Here is a 23,054-nt window from a genome sequence, read left to right on the forward strand (position 1 = left end):
TGGCCAGCCATGCTGGAGATAGACTGTGAGAATCTGGGATCTCTTTGGGGTGCTTATTCGGCAGAAAAGTTAAAAATACTCTCAGTCTGACAAGTCCTGGTCTCTGTGTAGCTTAGGGATCACTCAGCTGCATCACATTAAAAAGCAAGCCAAAATTCTTAACTAGAGCCCTCAAACACCCTAACTCTTTGACCTCCTGGGAAAACGAAACCCTCTTTAGACCGGATCTGAGGAAGGAGGCTTCCTCGATGGTAAAAGCCAACTCCGGGAGCGTGTTTTAAATATCAGTCCCTTATTGTGTGGCTAGGACTATGCTGAAAATGTCACTTGTTTTGTCTTATCACCAAAACAGACTTGTGAGGAATCTTTGCCGCTGCCCCCCCCCCCCCCCGCCCTGCCCCCTGTTCACTGACGGAGACCATGGGACCCAGAGAAGTTAAGCGACTTGCCCCAGGTCACCCTGCTAGTAAGAGGCAGAGCCAGGATGTAAACCAACATCAGTCTTCCTCCAAAGCCAGATCTGCAAACACTTGAAGGTCACTGGACTGAGGTCACGTGTTTGAATCCCAGCTCTGCCCCTTATAATTCACTTGACCTCAAGCAAGTCACTCCCTGCTAACTGGGGATAAAAATACCTGTTTCAGTTGTTGCAAAGATCAAATGAGACTGTGAAAACTCTCTGTAATCCCTACAGTGTTTTATGGATGGAAACAATTACTATTATCTCCTCTTACTTTGCACAGGCAGGCAGAAGTCAGTCCACCATGAATTCAGACATTATCTGTGGTCTCGTTTCTCTTCTCAGTCAATAGCCACATGTGGGGAGATTGGAAGCGTGACTTTGCTCAGTGCCTAGGACTAGCATCAGAAGGATATGCCCCTTAATCAGTCACTGACTAATTAATTGCACAGCCTAACCCTGGTCCAGGATAGGAACTAACAAAGAGACTCCTCCTTGATTCTCAAGGATCCAATAAACATGGCCCTATTGAGATCTCTGAGCCAAAATAATTCTCCCCTCAGTATGCAGAGCTGGGAAGCTGCTGGCACCTAGCGTTCTGCCATCCCTTACTGATGCGGTTGACTCTGCCAGGACACATGCTAATGGCCCAAAGGAGTCGACAGCAATTGTAACTGCAGTCGGACATAATTAATTTAATACCTTGGAGCCATTCAAAATTAATACCTCTCTATTACATGATGAAACTGAGGCATAAGGAGAATTACTATCAAGGCTCATGGGTGTGGATAAAATCCTCCTGGGCACTTGGCAGAGATCTGGATCCTGTTCAGAATCCACCTGCCAATCGTGGACCCTTGTAGCTCCTACGACAATCCTTATGACACATTCTAAAGGCCATATACAGGGGGGGCATCCTGTCGAAAGCACAGGCTCTCCCCAACTGCCAGAGTAAATACTCCCCAACGAGCCCTGGGTCCCTGCAGACACTCATGTCCATAAATTCTGTAGGACTTTCATTGCACGGACTGGATCCCGTTCCCCAGCTAAAGGATTACAGAGCGATTTCGCTGCCTCGTCCCCATCATACGCAGAGAGACGGAGGTACAGAGCGGACTGTTAGCTCAAGATCATACCATCGCAGTGTAACTCAAAAGAAAATATCACCCTTTTCTTTCCTGAAGACGGGAGAGATAACTCTCTGGGGAGACTGGAAGATAGAACACTGAACTGAAATTTTTAAACACAGCAATCTTCAGGCTGCCCCTTTCTATTTTATTTTATGAGCTGTTTGTCTCTAACATGGTGTTCTCTGCCCACCCTTCCCGATGCAAGAGGAGGGAACTAACATTGATTGAATGTATTTGGTAGCTGGGCACTGGGCTCTTTAATGATCTTATTAAAAGTTCCCCAGCGACTCTCTGAGCAGAATATGATTGGCCCCATTTTACAGATGAAGGCTGAGGCACCGATTATGCCACAAAGACAGAACAAGTCTTTGATTTCATAGCTCATGCTCTGTCCAAAGCTCTCATTCCCCAGAAGCACCCACCTTCCCCGGTCTTCCCACAAAAGCCCACACGATACAGGCAAGAGAAACTTACCTTCCCCTAAAGGGGTGAAAAGAAAGCACTCTCTTTTCCCCCACTTTCAAATGATGTCAGGACCCTCCTTGCTGCCTTTTAAAATGTAGTGTTTATTGTTTTTTTTCTGATACAGAAGTGTTCTATGTTCGTTGCAAAACATTAGGAAAATACAGGAAAGCATGAAGAAAATTGAAATTGCCCACAGTCTTACCCTGCAATGGTAACCCCACTTACCACATTGGTACATTTCCTTCATGACACACAGATGTCAATTTGAGCAGAGTGAAAAGGGTTCATACAAATTTGGCATCATGTCATATGGGTATTTTATGTCTCCTTTCTTTATTTACTATTATATTTTCCTATATTAATATTATTCTTCATAAACATGCTTTTAATAGCTGCATGTACCACATTTATTTTATTGTTTTTGTTCAGGTTATGAAAAAGTAAGAGATGTTCATTGTAAAAAATTTAGGAGACCAAAGAAGGGAGAAAAAGTATACTGATAACTCCATAACCTCACCAGCCAGGGATCCCACAGTTATTATTTTTGTATATACCCTTCATGTTTTCTTGCTGTGTTTTCACAAACGGGGCTTGCTTGTAGGTTTCCCTGGCTGGCTGTTTCTGGCTTCGAAGTGATGCCTCAGAAAGCAGGAGACATGGGGTGCTGTTTTCAGAAAGGATCTCAATCTTTTAAGTCCCCTGCATGGCCAGGAATTCAGCATTTCTTAAGCCTCTGTAATTGCAAGTATTTGCCAGCATATTTTATTTGCTTGTTATCAAAAGTCTGCATCTGGTCCGCTTCTTGCTGTGCTGGGTTGATTTTTTCATTAGGCTATTTATAGCTAGAGAGTCGGTATTTATTTTATTTTTTTTTTCCAGGTGAATTAGGAAGTGGCATACAAAAACACTGGGTTTTACAGTGAGTCAATACTCTCAATTAAGGTTAATAAGAGACCACGTGGATACCAAGGAACCCTTAAAGTTATCAGTTCACACCAGAATCACAGCCCCGTGGCAGCGTAGGTGGGGAAGCAGCCTTAACCTCCATGCAGAGCTTGGATGTCCCCGACCCCAGCGCCGATCTTGGCTTCCCAGTCACTGCTGGATGGACTGGACTGCTGGGGAACATCGGGAGAACACACACCACCACCCCAAGCAAGCTCATCTTTGAGCATCTCCCTCTCTGTTAAAAGCATTTCCTTCTTTTGCAGTGACCTAGACACTGGAGCATGCATCCTGGCTTTGTCTGTCCTGCAGGAAGTCACGCAGCCCTTCAGAAAGAGGAACAAAGGGCACTCCTTCCCCCTCATGGCATGACCTACATTTGGGGGTGCTGCCCACAGAATGGACATTATTTGATACCACAGAGTCTCTTTTGTCCAACCTCAGCCTAAATTCCACGCTGATATTTTTCTTTAATGGGTTCAAGAGATTGTTGTAAAGTTACCACGAGGTATGCATAGCAAACACGAGGCATATTCTCGACATAAAATTGCAGTAATTACCTCTGGAGGAGGAAAGGGCCATGAGAGAAATAATAGCATTAGCCCTAGCCACAATGCTGCTCTTGCCTTACGTACAGAACTTTAATTAATAAAATGACAAACACTGGTAGCACGTAATTGGAAAGTCTATCAAGACCCACTGAGTCGGGGGGAGCGGGGAAGGCCCTTGTGAAAGGGTCTGCTAGAGCCAGAAAATATAATTGCTGGTAGCGTGTTCCTGGCGTTGTCTCTTCTCACTTGTCTCATTTGCTGTCTGCATATCAAAGAGTTTATTAGTCAAAAGCTCTCATTTATAACCTATATCTACTAGGACGTGTCTAGAAGGATCAACATTTTTATTGTTACAGCCTCCAACAAATGGTATTTCTCACAAACATTATTTAGAATTTTTAGAAGATGTCTCATATTTGTGTGAATACATTTGTCATATATGTGTGTGTGTGTGTGTATAGAAACACGTGTGTGTGTGTGTGGAAACACTATATGTGTGTGTGTATGGAAACACATGTGTGTTTCCATACACACACATATGACGACTCATTGTCTGGCAGAGACAAAGGTTGCAAATGGTTTTAAAGCCCTCTATCTCCCTAATTCCTCTGTTATGAAGGTATTTGTGAGCTATGATCTTGTTAGAATATGAATTCTGACTTGGCAGGCCTGGGGTGGGACTTGAGACCCTACATTTCTACTGAACTCCCAGGTCATGCCAATATTGCTGGTTTATAGACCACACCTGGAGAAAGAAGGATCTGGAAAACCTTCACAATACACTTCCCAAAGATTTAAGTATCATCAAAACATATTACATGTACGAGCCCTATCAGTATGGTAGGAAACGGTACGCAGACCATAGCATGGTATCCAAGTCTGCAGCACATGGGCTCAGCGACCACAGGTGACTTCACCTACCTAAGCTTCATATGCCACATCTGAGAAATGGGCTTGATCATACCCACAGGAAGGAGTGTTGTGAGTAGAAAATGAGACAGCTTATGTAACAGTCAGTTAACAAATTATCCTATAGGACCTCAGATAGAAACTGGTCTTAGTAAGATCAAATTCCAGCAGTGTTTTTTTGCCCACTCTGAGTACCTGATCCTTAACTGTCAGTATCAAGCAAGGTCTACCTGGCATATAATGGTATCAGAGGGGTTCTTTTATCTGGGACTGTATTTATAAGGAAAATGGAAGTCTTGGAGAGGGCCTTGAGCATACAGTCTGCCCTAGAAACCACAAAAAGTCACTCTACACACTTAGATACAAATAATGAATAAGGGATATTCAGAAAGAATTGGCATCAGTACTTGAGATCTTCTAATAAAGAAATTGGTAAGAACCTGACCCTGTAGGTCCATGAGGATGGTTCTGGTCCCGTTTGCATCGCTAGGTCATCCCTGCTCACCCTCGGGGCTGTCCTCTTTCTTGGCCTAGGGATGACATGGCAGCCACATGAAGGACCTCTGCTGGGGTCTGTGTCCTCCCCCTTGCAGGAAACCACTCTTTGCACACCTTGGTGATGGTGGGCATGTGTTAAGCCATTTTTTAGTGATTAAGAATTACCTCCTGCTAGAAGTCCCAGATAAGAATGGACCCCTCACTGAGAAGGCCAAGCTACTTCTGGCCTTAAGTAGCCCCATGTCCCCAGGGGTCTCCACCTAGGATGTGCTTTAGAACCACCTGGAGAGATCTGAAAACTGCTGATGCCCAGGACCTACCCAAGACCAATGAAATCAGGATCTCTGGGGTGGGAACTCAGACTCTAGCAGTTGGGTAAACTCTCCAGGTGATTCTAATTTACAGCCCATTTGAAAGCCACTGGTATCACCATTTCATTCACCACAGGTGGGCTCTACTTCCACATTCCTTATGTCGGTAGAACCACATTTTAAGGTGGACTGGAAGGTTATGGCTATTATCATAAGAAAATGGAGACTCAGAGGGGATAAGTGCTTGGCTTAAAGCCACACAATTCAGTTACTTTGATATTGGAGCACAAACCCCAGGTTATCCCATTGTCAACAGGCAAGGAAACAAGGTAGACTGATAAGCCACCCAAGAATGAATATCCATGTGGAGGGCAATTGCTTCCAGGGAATTCCGGAAAGGAAGTGGGATGAGTCATAGGATCACAGGGGCAAGCGCCTAGAGGCGGCTTCTCTGCAGATTCTGATGCACTGAGTCCAGGATCAGACCAGAGATGCTGCCTCTCCCACAAGCTCCAGGTAACACCCGTGACACTATCCTGAACATCACACTCTGAGCAGCAAAGTGGTGACTGACTTTTACAGATAAATCTGGAATGACTGGGGATAACTACAGGTGAGAGGTTCTAGACTGCTTACATCTGAGGAAGAATTGTATCATCTAGATACATCTCCTTACTACACACTCAGTGGGTGAAATAAAAGTGAATGGCACTTGCTTGGCAAGTACTTGGCACGTACCTTGCTAGCCCTTCACTGGCTGCCAGTTTGTGATCTCATTCTAAACCTTTTGCATCTGTTTCTAGAGATAGACTTTGCTGAAACTTAGTGCATGCCTTGACTTGAATTGTAGCTGTAGATACGTGTTTTCTGCTGTAAACTTAGGTGGTGATATTGTAAGATGAAAGGAAAGCCAAATTTTTCATTCTCCTATTTATCCATAGTTCTGAAGAGTTGGATTAAGTGGTCATCTTGACCCAAGTTCTGACTGCCATGTCAAGTGCCTTGACTTGACTGTCTTTTTTTAAAAAAAATATTGATTTATTTATTTGTTTGTTTGAGAGAGAGAGAGAGCAAGCAGGGAGAGGGGAAGAGGAAGAGGGAAACAAGCAGACTCCCCACTGAGCGGGTAGCCCAGCTCAGGGCCTGATCCCAGGACCCTGAGATCACAATCTGAGCTGAAATCAAGAATCAGATGCTCAACATATTGAGCCAACCAGGTGGCCTTTGATTTGACTATCAGATGTTTTATGTCTTCACTGTCAAGTGGCTTTATTTACTTCCCTTTTTGCTACGTGCAGTACCATTGCAGTTACTCATTTAAATTCAGACTTCCTGGCTAGATGATAAGCTTCATGAAGACAGAGAAGATATATGTAAATGCAGTACAGAGTAGATATGTGTAAATATTTTTTGAATGAATAGATGATCATCTCAAGGACTGATTTCAAGAGGGATCCTGGTAGACCTCAGGAGCTAGGGATGCCCTCCCTTGGCACCCAGTACTGTTCTCACTTCCCAGGCCTTTTGGCCTAAAATATAGTGCAGGAAAGTTGAGAAAGCTCAACAGTCAGATAGCCAGTGGCCCTACTGTTGATGTGATGGCTACATCTCACTGACATGCTCATACCACTAGCAGAATCTACTTCAGACTGAAAGTTTCCTAACAATAGCTGAGACCTGGGCCATTTCAACCATAGCCAGTTAGCTGCAAGATGCATGGATCCTCTTTCCTTCCCTAGAACCCAACCCCTAGAATGCAGGAAAGTGCTAAGGAACTTCACAGGTGTCAGGTTGGTTTCTGTCCATGAAAGAGGACCTGGTAAAGACAGGAAGCTCTTCCTGGAAGTGTATCCATCTTTATATATTCTGACACTGATCAGCCCCTCATGTGCCCTCATGTGCCCTCACTTGACAATGACTATGAAGACAAGATAAGACAGTCCCTGCCTTGAAGGAACCTGTGGTCCGAGGAGGATGGAAGGAAGACAAGGCAGCTGAACTATGTCCTATGATGATCCCAGTAGCCTCAAGCATTACATTTCAGAAGAGGGGAAAGTCATTTCTGAGACAGATGATAAGAAAAGTTTCCCTGAAAATTAGATAGATTGAATGGTTTCTTAAGTGGCGAGAAGGATAGAAGAGGTAGAGGAAATGGAAGGATCAAAAGCACGAAGGCTTTTGAAAAATGTGTAGACTACTGGGGGAAAACTACTCATCTGGTTGCTCCAAGGTAATACAGTTTTCTAGTCACTTCAAAACACAATGCAAAGGCTTATTTAGAAGCCAAAATGCCCATATGGTCAGAACTTCAAACTTGCTTTAAAGTTAGGGCTTCTTGGGGCACCTGGGTGGCTCAGTGAGTTAAAGGTCTGCCTTAGGCTCATGTCATGATCCCAGGGTTCTGGGATCGAGCCCTGCTTCGGGTTCCCCATTCAGTGAGGATTCTGCTTCTCTCTCTCCCTCTGTCCCTCACCCCTGCTTTGCTCTTTCTCTCTCTCTTTCTTTCATAAATAAACAAGATTTTTAAAAAATTAATTTAAAAAACTAAAAATAAAGTTAGGGCTTCTTTCTTTCCCTGCCATGCTTGGCCCTATTGCAGGGGAGAAGACTGAGACTGGGGAGAGGGTCTTTGATGTCTCTCTCTCCTTACTCACTCAGTTCTCCTCCTCTTTAGTCTTCTGGCTTAATTGTGATACTTGAAGATCTCAAGGACAGGGAAAGGAAAAGAGATTAAGGGGAACAAGAAAACTCTTACACGACCAGAACTGTTGTGGTGATCTGGCACTGATATTCTCTGGGTGTGACCAATGTTTAGTGCCTACTGGTTTTCACAGGGGGCACTTTTGTGCTTTCTTGGGAGATTTACCTTTCTCCTCATGCCTTCCACTATGGCTGGGAATCTTTCACCTTGATGAGGGACTATGTATCATCCCTGGTGGTCACTTACTCTTTCCTCTGTCCTTTGGCCTCTTGAGATGCCTGTAACTTCTTTCTTCTGAGTTCTATTTACCCCTTCAAGAAGCCCCCTTGGAAAAGATCTAAAATGACCCACGTGGGCTCCCATGTACATGGCTCACTCTAGTCTACGTGCGATGTTCACACATGTTGTATACCGTCAAACTCCGGAAATGCAGGCCATTCAATGCTTCCACTTTACCTTTGTTCTGCTACCAGAGCAGCCAACCAGCCCCTTGTTCATACTTTGGATTTTCCAGGTTGGAGTTAGACAGTGTTCTTTTGAGCTTCCTAAATTGCAGGGAATTAATTGATGATATTAGGGGGTATCATTAAAATTGCTCTCTCTCTCTCTCGACTTGGGATGAAGAGGGACCTTTCTCTACAGGAGGGTAAAGTGCTATGGAACTCATGATATACAAAAGCACACTCTAAAAACTCTCTCCTCGTAGTCAATCACCAACTTTTTTAAAAATCCAAAGAGATTAAGAATTGTGTGACCTGTTTTCATCCACCCCTCACAGAAGTCCTGCATCATTGTGCTCTCAGATGTTCCTTTGAAGTATGGTATCTGTGGCCTCCGTGCTTCAGCCAAAATGGCTTTTCACCATTTTGTTAAACTATTTGTCATCTCTCATTAAGTTGCCACTATAATCCTAATAGACCTATTCTCATCTTGGAGAATACGGAACTGAGCTGCAAAAGAACCAAAGTGACAAGAACAGTTTTTGAATCCAGATCTTTCTAACTCAAACTCTTAGACCATTCTCGGGTAGAGGATACATGTGACTCTGTAAGTACTGAATACATATTCACTGAATGCCTAAAAAGCTTATTTTCTTAGATTATAGAGGAACACGAATGCCTTGATATTAATTGCTAGGGAGTGAGAAAGCACTGAAGAGTCACAGATGGCAGTGGTAAACAGGAAGACATGCTTGAGATACACAAAAGAATTTAGAAGGGAGAAAGTAAAGGGAGAGGCACTTTGAGAGACCAGGGAGAGAGTTGAAAGAGTAAGTGATAAAGGACACCGTGGATGCTACTTTGTCAGAGTAATGAGAACAGAAGTCAGGTTAAAAGAATTTAAAGAAAGAATGGGCAACAAGGAAATAAAAGCAGTTACATGCCAGTTATCCACAATGTTAACATCTGAATGGAGGTGCAGAAATAGGTTGCAAGTCAGAAGAGCTAGCAGGATCAAATAAAGGATATTTTTCTGGGGCAGATGAAAGCTGATATTATTTGTAGACAGAAGGGCCAGAACGCAGAAAGAGTCTGAAGATGCTGGATGGAGGAACAAAGACCAGGAGGAGGTAGAAACATGAGGGACTAACGTAGAAGAAAATGAAGGATACATCTTCTGCTAAGACAGGAAAAGAAGAAGGAAGGTGGATAAAGAAAAACCTACATGAAGAAGAAGAAGAAGAAGACGAAGAAGGAGAAAGGGAAAAGAAGGAAGAGGGGGAGGAAGAGGAGGGAGGGAAGGAAGAAAAAGAAAGGAAGGAAGAGAGGAAAGCAGAGGGGCTGAAGGAGATTTCACCTAATATAGTAAATCTTTATCAGTAAAGTAAGAATCAAAACAATAGTCAGGAGAGTTAGGGACCAAGAGATAACAGCCTTAGTGTTTGAGGAAGAGTTTGAAACACCCACTGTGCTCTGTGCGTTCAGAAATCAACCATGGAAATCCACAGTGGAATGAGTAAGTACCAACAACAGTCCAGGGCAACACTGTGATTTCACAAAAGTCCAAATCAGCAATATTCTGTGGCCAGGGAGCAAAAGGAGAGAAAGGACATGGCAAGCAACATCCCAAGTTAGGCACTGAAGGGCATGGGCTAAGGGCTGAGAGAGGTTAGTTGGCACTGGTAGGATTAAAATTTCTAGCCATGGCATCCAGACTACACAAGGAAACCAAGTGAGGTCAGAAAAAAAAAAAAAAAAAAAAAAACCAGTTAACAGATTTGTTAAATTATCCTTGGAGTGCTCATTGGTGACAAGTATTTTTGCTACACTGGATTTGGGAAATGGGAAAGGTCTAAGGGAAGAGGTTATGGTTATAGACCAGGCTTATCTGCCTCAGATAAGTAGAACAGCACCTGGGCAAACCAGTGCCAGGTGTGACCTTGTTAGTGAAGAGGTCATTGCAACAAAGTGGAAAGTTCATGGTATGTGACATTCTTGATCAAATTATGAGGAAACTTTGAGCTCAGGGACTGGGAGAAAAAGGAATGGTGATTTACAGAAAAGCAAGTCTTCAAACAACAAGAATGAAAGAAAAGGGGGTACCAAAGCAGATGAAAATGCTAGTTTTCCACAATAGCCATTCTTTTGATTATAGGTTCTGAACAGGAATATTTGGGGCAACTATATGCTTTAGTTGTCCTAAGTTTTAAATGTTGTTTACAGACTGTTTCTATCAAACACAAAGACCAGAGATCTTGTTTATTGGATATACTGATTCTGGGCATGACTTCCCTTAAAGTCTTTTAGAATTATCAGCTGTAGTCCCTTTCGTATGTCTAGGGAACAATGCCATCGGAACCTTTAATCAAGCCACAATGAAAAAACATGATTGTAGCTTCCTTTTGTCAAAATGGATATCCTCATTCTGAAAGGCAAGCGTATGGAAGTACCTCGATATGAGATTTTTATCTCACCTTTGCCTACCAGTGTCCACAGGTAGCAAGTCATAGCATCCCCAGTTAGCTAACACATGGTATGGTATCATTCAAATAAGATTATTAGAGTCTGAGGTTAGGGGGGAATAAAAATCTATGCTACCCAAAGCATTAAAGAAATTGGGTCATAAAATCACTTGTCCAAAAGTCACAAAGTGAATTGGGGCCACAGACAAGAATCTTTGGATCCACTTTAAGAAGTTCCTTTACTATCCCATGGATCTTAATATCAGCTCCGACACAGAATCCTGTGAAGTATAAGATCAATCTGAAAAAATTCCAAAATTGTCCATTGTTGCCCCTGCTCCTTGAACCTTCATGAAAGCCATCTTGGGAGACTGAGCAAAATCAGAGAGCCACCCGCTTTCCTTACTGGGCACAACTTGGCTGAGTCTCCAACACCTTTGAGAATTCCAGGAAGGGGACCTGAGGCTTCCTTTTAATATTAACAGCTCTCCTCTGGCTCTTCTCTCCCTTACAGCTCCGAATGTCCTGGCTCATCCGTGGAGTCTTGCAGGGAAATGTCTCCTTGGTGCTGGTGGAGAACAAAACTGGGAAGGAACAAAGCAGAATGGTCTGGCATGTTGCCACCAATGAAGGCTTGAGCCTGTGGCAGTGGACAGTGCTGCCTCTTCTCGATGTGACTGACAGGTGAGCCTCCACCCATTCCTGTCACTCTCTTCCTCTGTCAGCCAAAATACAGAAAGGGGTCATGTCTTCCCTCCCCCCATCCCTTCTACCCAAGATACACATGCACATGAACACATACATGGGCATACATACAAATATGTACACATGCATACATACACACATACACACACACTTTTGCAGACTTGTAGGGAGCACTGAGTTTCTCTGTGGGATTTCCATGCGAATGAGCACTCACCTCTTGCATCTCTGGCCTGGCCGGATTGGCTGCCTGCAGTGTCTGTAGCAGGAAGAAATAAAACTGAACAACTTACATTACTGCCAAATAATAATCACACTTTATAGGTATATCACATTTTCTCTTAATTAACGCATTTGCCTTACTTTCCCATTTGACACTATATTTATCCCTTATGAGCAACACAGTCTTTGGCATAGGTAATACAGACCTTATCATGTTCCTTATTCCTGACCTTTCACAAGATTCTCATTGGGAACCAAAGAGTTACCACACCAGCAAGTTGACCTCAGCATGAGGACTGGTGCTCAGGTCAGTCCAAGTCCGAGGCTTTGTGGAGTCAGGTCACTGATGCAGGTAGATGAGGGAGATGACAAATTCTTCAGTAAATAGAGGAGGGCTTCTCCCAGAGGTCCTGGCTCCTATTTGATTTCTATCAATAGTGGCTTTGTGACCTTGAACCTCTGGGTCTCAGTTTCCTCAACTTTAAACTGAGAGGGTTGGACTAGAAGATCATTGACTACTCCATGTGGCTCTAAAATGGAGCCTTAACCACTGAGATCAGCTGCCACTTGTCTACCCAGGATGGCCTCAGTCTGCCACCTGCAGTCAGCCTGGGACAAGCAGTGCCTGGCCCAGCACAGCAGCTCACATGACTCCCTGATGCAGCATACTGAGTCCTCCATGATTGGTGCACTGATCTGTTCCAGATCAAGTAAGGCAGAGGGCAGATGGTGGGAGTTTTTTTCTATAAAGGGGGCAGATATATGGCTCTGGAGGGGGAAAACCACCTTTAATAGGCTAAATGTCAAACCCAGCAATCCAGCGCAGCCTCTGCATTTAGACGTTTAAAACCCATTCAAATTACCATCCTCATGGATCCACCTTTGAAAAATGAGGACAAATGGCTTAAGGCAAGACAAGGGTGATGCCAGTTGGCTTGCAGCTTTGTAAGTATAAAGTTGGGTCTCAAATTCTTCACCCAAACTTCACAGAGTCTGCTGTTTCCAAGAGCTCATAACATGAACTCTGCTGTCATGGGAAGAAGTGATTGTCCTCTCTGAGCACCAGCTTCCTACTCCTTCAGATGTGTGTGGGTTAGAGATCAAAGCCTTTGGGCATCCTGAGGTGCAGTGCTGCCCTCAGGACAAATGTATTTAATTAAAGTGGAAGAAGGGGCAGTGTGGGCACTCCCTACCATAGACTAGTCTTTTGTCCTTCGGGATTGTGGGGTTGCGTGAAGGGGATGGAGAACAGGAGAATAATGCCAGAGCCCTCCCTCCTGGGAGATGCTAAATTAATTCAGATGAATCAAAGGGCTTTTTTTTCCTCCTCACTCTAGCAAGTCCTCTCTCTTTCATAACCACTCCAGGGGATTTAGAGCAAGTAAGATGTTGACTCCGTTCACTCCCATCCCCTAGAGTTTCGTTTGAAGGAGACTTTGTTCTCAGCCTCCATCCTCCCTGTTAAAGGCTGTTTACCAGACTGACATTTCCAATATTGATACTGAGACCAAACTGTCCAGTGGGAATTCAGACAAAGGCCAGCATGGTTTGATGATGCCTTGTGACCTAATAAATGTGCAATTACAGAACACATGAGTGCCCCTACTTACTGGGGTCATGCCCACCACTGACATGCTCTAATGTGGGAAGCTACTCCCTCCACCCAGAGCTAGAGATGATATAGAAGGTATCAAGACACAGAGGAAAATGGAACTGCAGGAGAATGGGCACGGCAGTTTTCAGTTGCTAAAATCACTTACCAGTAGATGTGACTAGCCCATAAAACTAAAACAGCACTGTGGATGAAAGAGCATAGATTTCAGTATCAGATAGTCCCAAGTTTAAACCTGTCCCGGCCACTCACTAGTGATGTGTCCCCAACCAATCACTGAACCTCTCTGGGCCTTGTTGCCTACATGTGTAAGGTAAGTATAGTAGCAGTACAACTTCATAAGATTGTTATGAAACTAAATAAAACAACTGTTAAAAGCATCTATATATAGTAAGTATCAATGAATTTTATTTCCCACATCTTCCATCATCATCCCTCAGGTAGTCTGAGATAACTGATTGAAAAAAAGAGCACAAGTCTTAATCACTGATCTTCCAAATTAAACCATGTTCTGTAAAACAGACATAATAAAATTTACCTCTGAAGCTTAGGGAAGTAAAGCAGTTGGTAAACTGTCTGGCTTACAGTAGGTGCTCAGTCAGTGATAACACTAACGATAACTATAAAATGACAAAAATAGTATCTCCCCACCTAATGCCGCAGAATAGGCTGGGTTGGCCAATTTAGCAATAATAACTACCCATGCAACCCTAAGATAGGGGTGAGTGTTCTTCTGAATCTTCTACCGTCAATGCTAGGTAGACTTCTTTTAAAGAGAAGTCACTGATGGAGGAGGAGCAAGAAACACATTCTTCCTTTTCCTCCCAGGGAGAGTGATCTATAGCTGCCAGATTGCCAGAAAATGAAAATGGGAAGAGGGAGAGGTAGAAGGAAATATGTAAGGGAAAGAGAAGGGAAATGGATAAAAGACAAAGACCAACTCTCTTTCTCCCCACCCTGAGGTAGCCATTAACACCTTATAAGGAAGCATCCTTCCTTAGGCAGGTCCTGGCTTTAGCTATTCAGCACCAAAGTCCCCAACCCTGGACCTTGAAGGACAGAAACTATTCCCAATGCTGTCTCAAATCTCCTCCACTCCTAGGTTCCCCAACATTACATCACACTGCATACATCACAAAGTTTTTTGAAGCAATTTTATTAGGGTTTACAGATTAGCTCTAAACTGCTCCTAGGTTCTAGACACTTCTTTGAATTCAGTTGTGCCTTGTTAGATTCTTACAGATGTTTGCACCTTCCATTCTCTCTACTGGAAATTTTCTTCCTCTACTTTCCTTCTCCCTAACTACCACTCTTCCTTCACTTTTTAAAGACTTCTAAATAGTATACCTACAATATTTTCTCATGGCTCCTGAAATATCCCTATAATAACTTGCTATTCTTTACTATCTGTTTGTTGTTGTTGTTGTTGTTTTAAGTACCTAAATATACACACTAACAAGACAGGGATCAAATCTATCTTACATATCACTGTTCCTTGAGCATCTAGAACCATGACTAACACATCATATGCACAATAAATATGTATTTACAGAATGACGTGCTGAGAGACATTGCATACATTTCCAAATCCTAGCTGAATTAACAGAGAATTTCACTTGTTGGAATCTAGCTAACATTCTCCCTATGTTCCATCTAACAAAACAGATTAAGTCACATTACAATAAGTACCACTGCAAAGTGTTCTGTATATCAAAGCAACACCTATGTCCCATCAGATGAACCCAAGCAGCATTTGCTACTCTTACGACAAGGAATTTTCTTTAGGGACTTGCCTGGTACCTGTGCTCTCATTGTCTCTGGTCACTGTTCTGTCAGAATCACTTTGTATGAAAGACTTTGATCTTAATTGTGTTCCCTAATCCTTGTGAGTAGAGAGAGCTAGACTTGAGCACATGAGAGTGAAGAGCTATATTCACAGTGCTGCCACCACCTAGTAGTCTTTCCATGAGGGCTCAGAGCATATGCCATCGGTATATAAAAGTTGATGATAGGGAGACATTGATCCATTGAATGGTATTTCTTACATCCATTTATAAACAGGCGAAGGGATAGAAATAATGCCACAGTCCATCATCATTTTGAAGTGTTATTAACCAACTAGGATATCAAACCATACTATAAAGAGTAACAAGAAAAATCTCCATGAGTAGTGCCCATGATGTTTTGAGCAGTGGCAGTGTCCCTGGAATACAGATATGTGCTTTCAAGGTAATTTTGAAGGACAGAACCAATTCAAATACTGACTTGATGTGTGCTTAAAAGTTATCTCATTACTTTACCTCTACCTCGTATAACTAGTTTTCTTCATTCCCTCTCCATTCAACTGCCCTTCTTTCTGTTGGAATTAATTCTACTTCTTCTCAAAATGGAAGAAAGGCATGTTCTCTCCCTTTAATCTGCCAGTCTCTTACAGGGACATAGTTTTCCTCTTTATAATCGTATATCCTAGTAAATTAAATATAATGTTTTAACACCATCTTAAGCTTTGACATGCTTACAGAGCAGAAGCAGGTGCTAAGTTTGACTCATTACAAGATGGATTTGGAAACACCATGGATCAAACCTTGTCCCACAAATCACTGCAATCATACAGCCAGAGAGAAAGTACATAACTTAACGTGCGTGTAGAGGCTCTCTTCCCCAGCACTATCATTATAAAGGCTTTTAGCTGTACCCTATATACATAGTCTAACAAGAAAAAATGTTCCCTCTGAAGATATTTAGATTTCTGTTCCTTCTGTATCATTTGTCCTAAATGACAAGCAGTGTGTTTGACAAATGCATCTTTCAAATGGGATCTGTTAAACTGAGAGTTATGTCTTCATGTACTTAGGCCAACCTCCACAGAGCCAAGATTTTTCTCATATCCTATTCTTATTTCTCATCCACAGAATCTCCACTTTAGATGGGGTGCTATCAGTAACAATATTCGCCTTTTGTGTAGCATCTCTCTGTGATGAAAAAGGCATTTTCATTATTTACTCTTACCTGAGTAGAGAAGTAGTAACTTCCAGGGAGAAAAAAATCCAGAAATTTCCAATGAACCTCAGTTTTCAGGTCTCAGCGCACTCCTAAAAAAAAAAAAAAAAAAAAAAAAAAAAAAAAAAAAAAAAAGGCTGTGTTTAATTGATATTTTTGTAAATTGAATCACAGCTTCCTCCTAGAGCCACAAGCAGAGTTACTTGATAATGATCAGAGCTAGCTTTCTTTGAGTTCTTACTTCATGCCCGTCACTGTCAAAAATACTTAACATGCATTATCTCATTCCATCCTTATAACAGCCCTTTGGCTAAATGCTATAATTAATCCCACTTTTTATAAGAGGAATAAGAGGTCTAAGAGGTTAAATAATTTTCCCTTAACCTTTAGGCTAGATTACTTTATATATACATGCCTGAGGAAATGAAGGCACAGTACTTAGCATGTCGTAGAAAACTTGACAAGTGATTGCCATCGTTATGAATAAATTATTTTGGTTTTGGATTTTTTAGGCCACACCTCTTATTCATTTTGAGTTAGCCCAGTGGGAATGTCTCCTTGCTCTCCTGGGACACAATGGCCCTTTCCCCCACGTGCCTTTTCAAGTCACCACTCTTGCACGTCTTTGACTGTCTCCACTTCAGAACTAGAGCATAAGTCCCAATAACCACTTTTCATTTGAAAATGTATTCATGTACCATGTCTAACAAAGGCATAAAAATAAAATACATTTAACAAATCACCCTTGAGTAGAAACTAAAGTTCACTTCCATTGGGGCCAACACAGAAAATCTAGGTCATACAATAGCTACACGGTACCCAGGAGAAACCAGCAGAGGGTCAGGCCCTGCCTGAGTTCTTCACCTTCTGCCTGCCTTCCCTTCCGCAAAAGTTTCCACTTGTAGCTGCTTTGCCTCCACCATTTCCATGCAGGAAAGACACCTATGGAAGGAGTGGATGTCACCCCTGCAAACCCCAAAAACCAGTGTCAGCTGCCCCTCTACAAAGTAGGCTGTGTCAACTGTCACAGCAGCTTCTAGAACTCCCTGAACTCTGTCCCATATTCCTTGTACCCACAGCAGCCAGGCACTCTGAGGCAGAGTGCTTTACCCCCTCACAACTCTAGGTATCCACTCTGTCCCACACTTCTGGGTAGCTGGGACAGATGTCATCCCCCATTTTCAGGTGAGAAGATGGAGGCACAGAAGTGTTAATCAAGGTACAGGTAGTTCATTAAACATAAAGACTCTTCCTCAGAGCTCCTTCCACCTGCTTCCATCCTCTAGTGTAAAATGGTACCAACCTCCCAAGTCACCCAGATATTATGTGTGTAACCAGCCAACACTTACTGCCCTACTTGATGCCAGACAACAGTCTTGCCTGGACAAGCAATGTATTTCAGCCCTCTAGGAATGTCATCTAAGGGGAAGTCTGGTAGGAAACCAAAACCTTTGCATCACAAGGCAGTCAAGGCCAGGAAAGAAGAAAGCACAGAAAGAGAGAAGAGCATGAGGCTCAATCAAGCCACAGCTTCTGGGGCTCCTTACTTGCCAATCGGCCCCTCTCTGGTAGCCAGTTTGGGGTTCTCCCTCTGCCAGATATGCCCACACTAATGGAAGCAGAGAGCAATGACTGTCCTCCTGGGTAGTTTGCATTTGTTCATTCATTCACTATCAACAGAAGCACATCAAGGACTTGCTCAGGAGTGGCCCCAACAGGCCCCAAAGTCAGAGGAGGGGCAGTGGGAAGGGGAAGATCTCAAGGCTCTCTTTCCCAGGCAGCATCTACCCCTCCTGAGTAAGTCTGACTGCCCTGAGTCCATGTACACAGGCAAAACCCAGCACTTCCAGAGCCCTCTTCCGAGTAGGTAAAGAAACAAGATGTTCTCTGCCCCTAGCCAGCTGTGGCAGGTCAAGTGTCCCTTCCTGAAGCTACAGGGGGTGGGGATCACCACATGCTTATTAACATCAACCTGACTCAGTTCTTTGAACCAGGATAAAATGGTAGGTTCCAGTGTGATTTTAGACCAAACAGGGTGAATAACACTGATAAAACCCCGCAAGCTCAGGGCCCTTCATGGACAACTTGACTTTGCTCTTCTTGCCTTCCCCAGAGAGATGAGAGAAATAACATCCCAGAGCACTAGACCAAACTCTAGCACTAGACCAAACTAGAGTTTGGTCTAGTCCACCTTGCCTCACTCAGGGGTGTCCTTAGTCCTGGAGTGGTATAGGGTATGCATTGTAGATGAAAGGGAAGGGTTCTTCAGAGTCCTGCAGCCAGCCAAGGGCTAACTTTACCTGTCATCCTACCTCCAGGAGGGAGTTAGTCATCAACCCACCTATGTCACACACATGAAGAACACCTAAGTAACTAGGTCTGCGCTACATGAGATGTTAGTTGGGTAACACTACGCAGAGTATCATGAAACCTCCAATCCTCAGGGATACACAAAAAGAAATGTATTTCTCGCCCATGTGAAATCCAAAATGAGTGTGCTAGTTGGAGGGTGGACTTCCATCTTGTCATCCAGGGGCCCAGGCTCCTTCTCCCTGAGGCTCAATCCTTTTCTCCAGTTTTGGAATCCTTTACATTGAGACAGCCAATGGAGAAAGAGCATGGGGGGAATCTCACATAGATTTTTGTGAGTCGTCACTTCAGTTCAGTTTCCATTGGCTAGAATTCGGTCACACGGCTATGCTTACCTACAAGGGATACTGAAGAATGTAGTTTAGCTGTGAGTCCAGAAGAAAAGGAAATGGATTTGATGGGGAGAAAGAGAAAAGATATGTTGTGTCATGGAATATAGCCCCATCTCTACACATCTATCAAAGTGTCACTTGGGAATACCAGTTCCTTATTTAGCTACTCCAAGCACTGATCAGTCTTTTCCTAGAACTTTCATAATTCAAGGATGAAATCAATTCCAGGATCTATCCTAAAGCATTAATATTTCATTCCCAAAATTTTATGATGTAACAAAACCTTTACTTTCTTGCAGAAATCACTCAGAATTTCCCTCATTGAATTTTTCCTTTCTAAAATCAAAACATAAAACAAAAAGTATTTTTGAGAAGGCTTAAAATTAGCAGGATACCATAGGACAACAGTTGAAAAACTTAGCTAAATATTTTTCAAATTCCTTTTTTATTTTATTTTTATTTTTAAAAAAATTTTATTATGTTCAATGATTCATTAGTTGCATATAACACCCAGAACACATCATAACACATATCCTCCTTAATACCCATCACCTGGCTACTCCATCCCCCCATGCCCCTCTCTTCTGTAACCCTCAGTTTGTTTCCCAGACTCCAGAGTCCCTCATGGTTTGTCTCCCTCCTTAATTTCTTCCCCTTCAGTTTTCCCTCCCTTCCCCTATGGTCCTCCATGCTATTCCTTATGTTCCATGTATGAGTAAAACCATATAATTGTCTTTCTCTCTTTCTTTGCTTGACTTATTTCACTTAGCATAACCCCTTCCAGTTCCCTCCAGGTTGATGCATATGGTAGGTATTCATCTTTTCTGATGGCTGAATAATATTCCATTGTATCTATGAACCACATCTTCTTTTCCCATTCATCTGTTGAAAGACAGCTCAGCTCCTTCCACAGTTTGGCTATTGTGGACATTGCTGCTATGAACACTGGTGCTCATGTGCCCCTTCTTTTCACTACATCTGTATCTTTGGGATAAATACCTAGTAGTGCAATTCCTGGGTCATAGGATAACTCTGTTTTTAATGTCTCGAGGAACCTCCATACTGTTTTCCAGAGTGGCTGTTCCGGGTTGGATTCCCACCAACAGCGTTATAGGGTTCCCCTTTCTCCACATCCTTGCCAACATTTGTTGTTTCCTGCCTTGTTAATTTTTGCCATTCTAACTGGTGTAAGGAGGTGTCTCATTGTGGTTTTGGTTTGTATTTCCCTGATGGCTAGTGATGTTGAACATTTTTTCATGTGACTTTAACCATTTTTATGTCTTCTTTGGAGAAGTGTCTGTTCATGTCTTCTGCCCATTCTTTAACTGGATTATTTGTTTTTTTGGATGTTGAGTTGAGAAGTTCTTTCTAGATCTTGGATATCAGCCCTTTTCTTGTCATTTGCAAATATCTTCTCCCATTCCATGGGTTGCCTCTTAGTTTTGTTGACTATTTCCTTTGCTCTGCAGAAGCTTTTTATCTTGATGAAGTCCCAAAATTTCATTTTTACTTTTTGTTTCCTTTGCCTTGGAAACTTGTCTTGAAAGAAATTGCTGTCGGCGATGTCAAAGAGGTTACTGCCTATGTTTTCCGCTAGGATTTTGATGGATTCCTGTCTCACATTGAGGTCTTTCATTCATTTCGAGTTTATCTTTGTGTATGGTATAAGAGAATGGTCTGGTTTCATTCTTCTGCATGTGGATGTCCAATTTTCCCAACACAATTTACTGAAGAGGCTTTTTTCCATTGGATATTTTTTCCTGATTTATCAAAGATTAGTTAATCACAGAGTTGAGGGGCCATTTCTGGAGTCTCTGTTCTGTTCCATTGATCTGTGTGTCTGTTTTTGTCCCAATACCGTGCTGTCTTAATGATCACAGTTCTGTAATATAGATTGAAGTCAGGCATCATGATGCTTCCACCTTTAGTTTTCTTTTTCAAAATTCCCCTAGAAATTTGGGGTCTTTTCTGGATCCATACAAATTATAGGATTGTTTGTTCCAGCTCTGTGAAAAGTGCCAATGGTATTTTGATAGGGATTGCATTGAAAGTGTAGATCAAATTCATTTTTTTATAATGCAGAGCCCTGGGCTCTAGTCACAGAGATTCTAACTCAGGAGGTCACAAGTGAGGCCAAGGATACATTTTTTTTTTTTAAGTTTCATAAGTGATTTTGATGTTTGACCACATTTGGAAGGCACCAGCATAAAATGTCAGATTCAGAGATGTCTTGTGGACAAGACAGGGAATTGAGTGACTAGGGAAGGATCGCTGTCACATTGTCAGCAAACATATATTAAGGCCCCATCAAGCACATAGGATTGAAAGGTGTGTGGGACCCAGCCTCTTGCCAGTCACAAGCCTGCATGCTGGGGATGGGGACAAACACGGAGCATACACTGAGAGGCAAACAGTAACACATGCGGTATTATGCAGAGTCTGACAGCATGGAAAGCGGTCAGATGGCGTGGTGGCCTCCCTGTCAGGGTGGATATCATGGAGAACATAGATTACTATAAGACGGACCTTGATATATATCTGTATCAATATCAACATCGATATATAGATATATAAATTTAGATCTTCCAGAAGTGGGACAGGGACAAGAGCATTCCAAAGAATGCTCATCAGGGTGAGTGGCGGCTTATAGGCAGGAATGTTTTATGTGGGTTCGTTCAAGAAGAGCCAACTACATTGTGTCAGAGAATCCTTGGGAGAAGGTAAGCATGGATATTGGGCCACATAGTTTGGACTCTGCACTACAGAGGATGGGAAACCAGAGCAAGAAGACTATTGAAAGCTCTGTGAGGGACCAAATGTGAAATGCTCTGAGCCTGGAAGTAGAAATCAGAAGGAGGGGAGAGGGGCTGGAGGAGAAGAGGCCTCTTCTGTTGCCACCTTCTATGGTGCCATTGGCTCAGGACAGCCTTGGGCCAACCCTCCTAGAAGAGAGGGAGAGATGTGGCTGGGGGCTCAGCAGCACACTGTGCAGCAAGGCATAGATATATACAGATCAAACATTCATAACTATGAAAAGATCTGGCCCTGTTTCTTTCTCAGAAAATATCCCAGATCACTGGAGCAAGGACTAGATTAGCAATTCTGAGCTTTAAATCCTATTTCTAACACCGATTTACTGTGACGTTTGGGACAAGTTGTTGCTTTTGATTGCTAAGTTTCCACAATCAAGAGTGCAAAGCAGTGAGACAGATCCTGCCTGTGAGCCTGGTTTTAAGAAGTAGTCGCTCAAAATGGCAATAAGTGAACCCCTTTAGAATAACAGGATGTTTGGATCTGCTCGAGATTTCCTCGGTGATATCCACAGCTCAATATTCAAGTCAACAGATGCACGTGTTTTTCATAACACTTAGTGCCTCTGAGGATGTAGACCTAAGTTCTCGACCTTTCTCTCCCCAAGCACAAAGTTTGGAATTTAGGGGGAAACTGGATGCTGGTATTTGGAACAAAGCAGAATCCAATTCTATGCATGCTGTTCTCTAAGATCTCATCGATGCTCACCACTTCCACTCTCACCTCTGTGCAGGTGACACAGGGTCCTTATCTCACCTGAGTCTCATACCTGGGTTTCTGGCTGCCTGACTGGCATCCTTCCCATGCTTTCAATATGCCCCCAACACCCCGCTTCTATGTGATTCTTCTGTCCATAGCCCTACCATTATCCTAGACATTCAGTTCTTCAAAATCTTTCTTGACTTCTCTCTCACTGCCCAGATTCAGTGTTTTCCCAGGTTGTACACTCTAGCTCTATGGGGGCAGAGCTAAAAAGATGTATGGAAATCTCCTAGTCACTGAATAATATGAGTCACCTATCATCTGAATTCCTCAAGGTCAAGGTCGATGTCTTGCGCATCTCTATACTCCCAGCTGCAGACACAGTGCATGAACACAGAGTAGGAGCTCTAATAGTCTTTACCCAAAGGCAG

The 23,054-nt window shown here is 42.9% G+C and overlaps 1 protein-coding gene across 1 annotated transcript in view; it reads left to right on the forward strand.

Moving 5' to 3' along the window:
* ALK (ALK receptor tyrosine kinase) overlaps window positions 1-23,054 on the forward strand; it is a 681,217-nt gene that overhangs the window by 578,435 nt on the left and 79,728 nt on the right. Inside the window, exon 9 of the mRNA XM_059188719.1 lies at window positions 11,387-11,556. Within this exon, the coding sequence (XP_059044702.1) occupies window positions 11,387-11,556 (170 nt within the window). The remainder of the gene's footprint in view (window positions 1-11,386; window positions 11,557-23,054) is intronic.

The sequence above is a fragment of the Mustela lutreola genome, chromosome 9 (assembly GCF_030435805.1).
Source record: "Mustela lutreola isolate mMusLut2 chromosome 9, mMusLut2.pri, whole genome shotgun sequence".
NCBI classification, from domain to species: Eukaryota; Metazoa; Chordata; class Mammalia; order Carnivora; family Mustelidae; genus Mustela; species Mustela lutreola.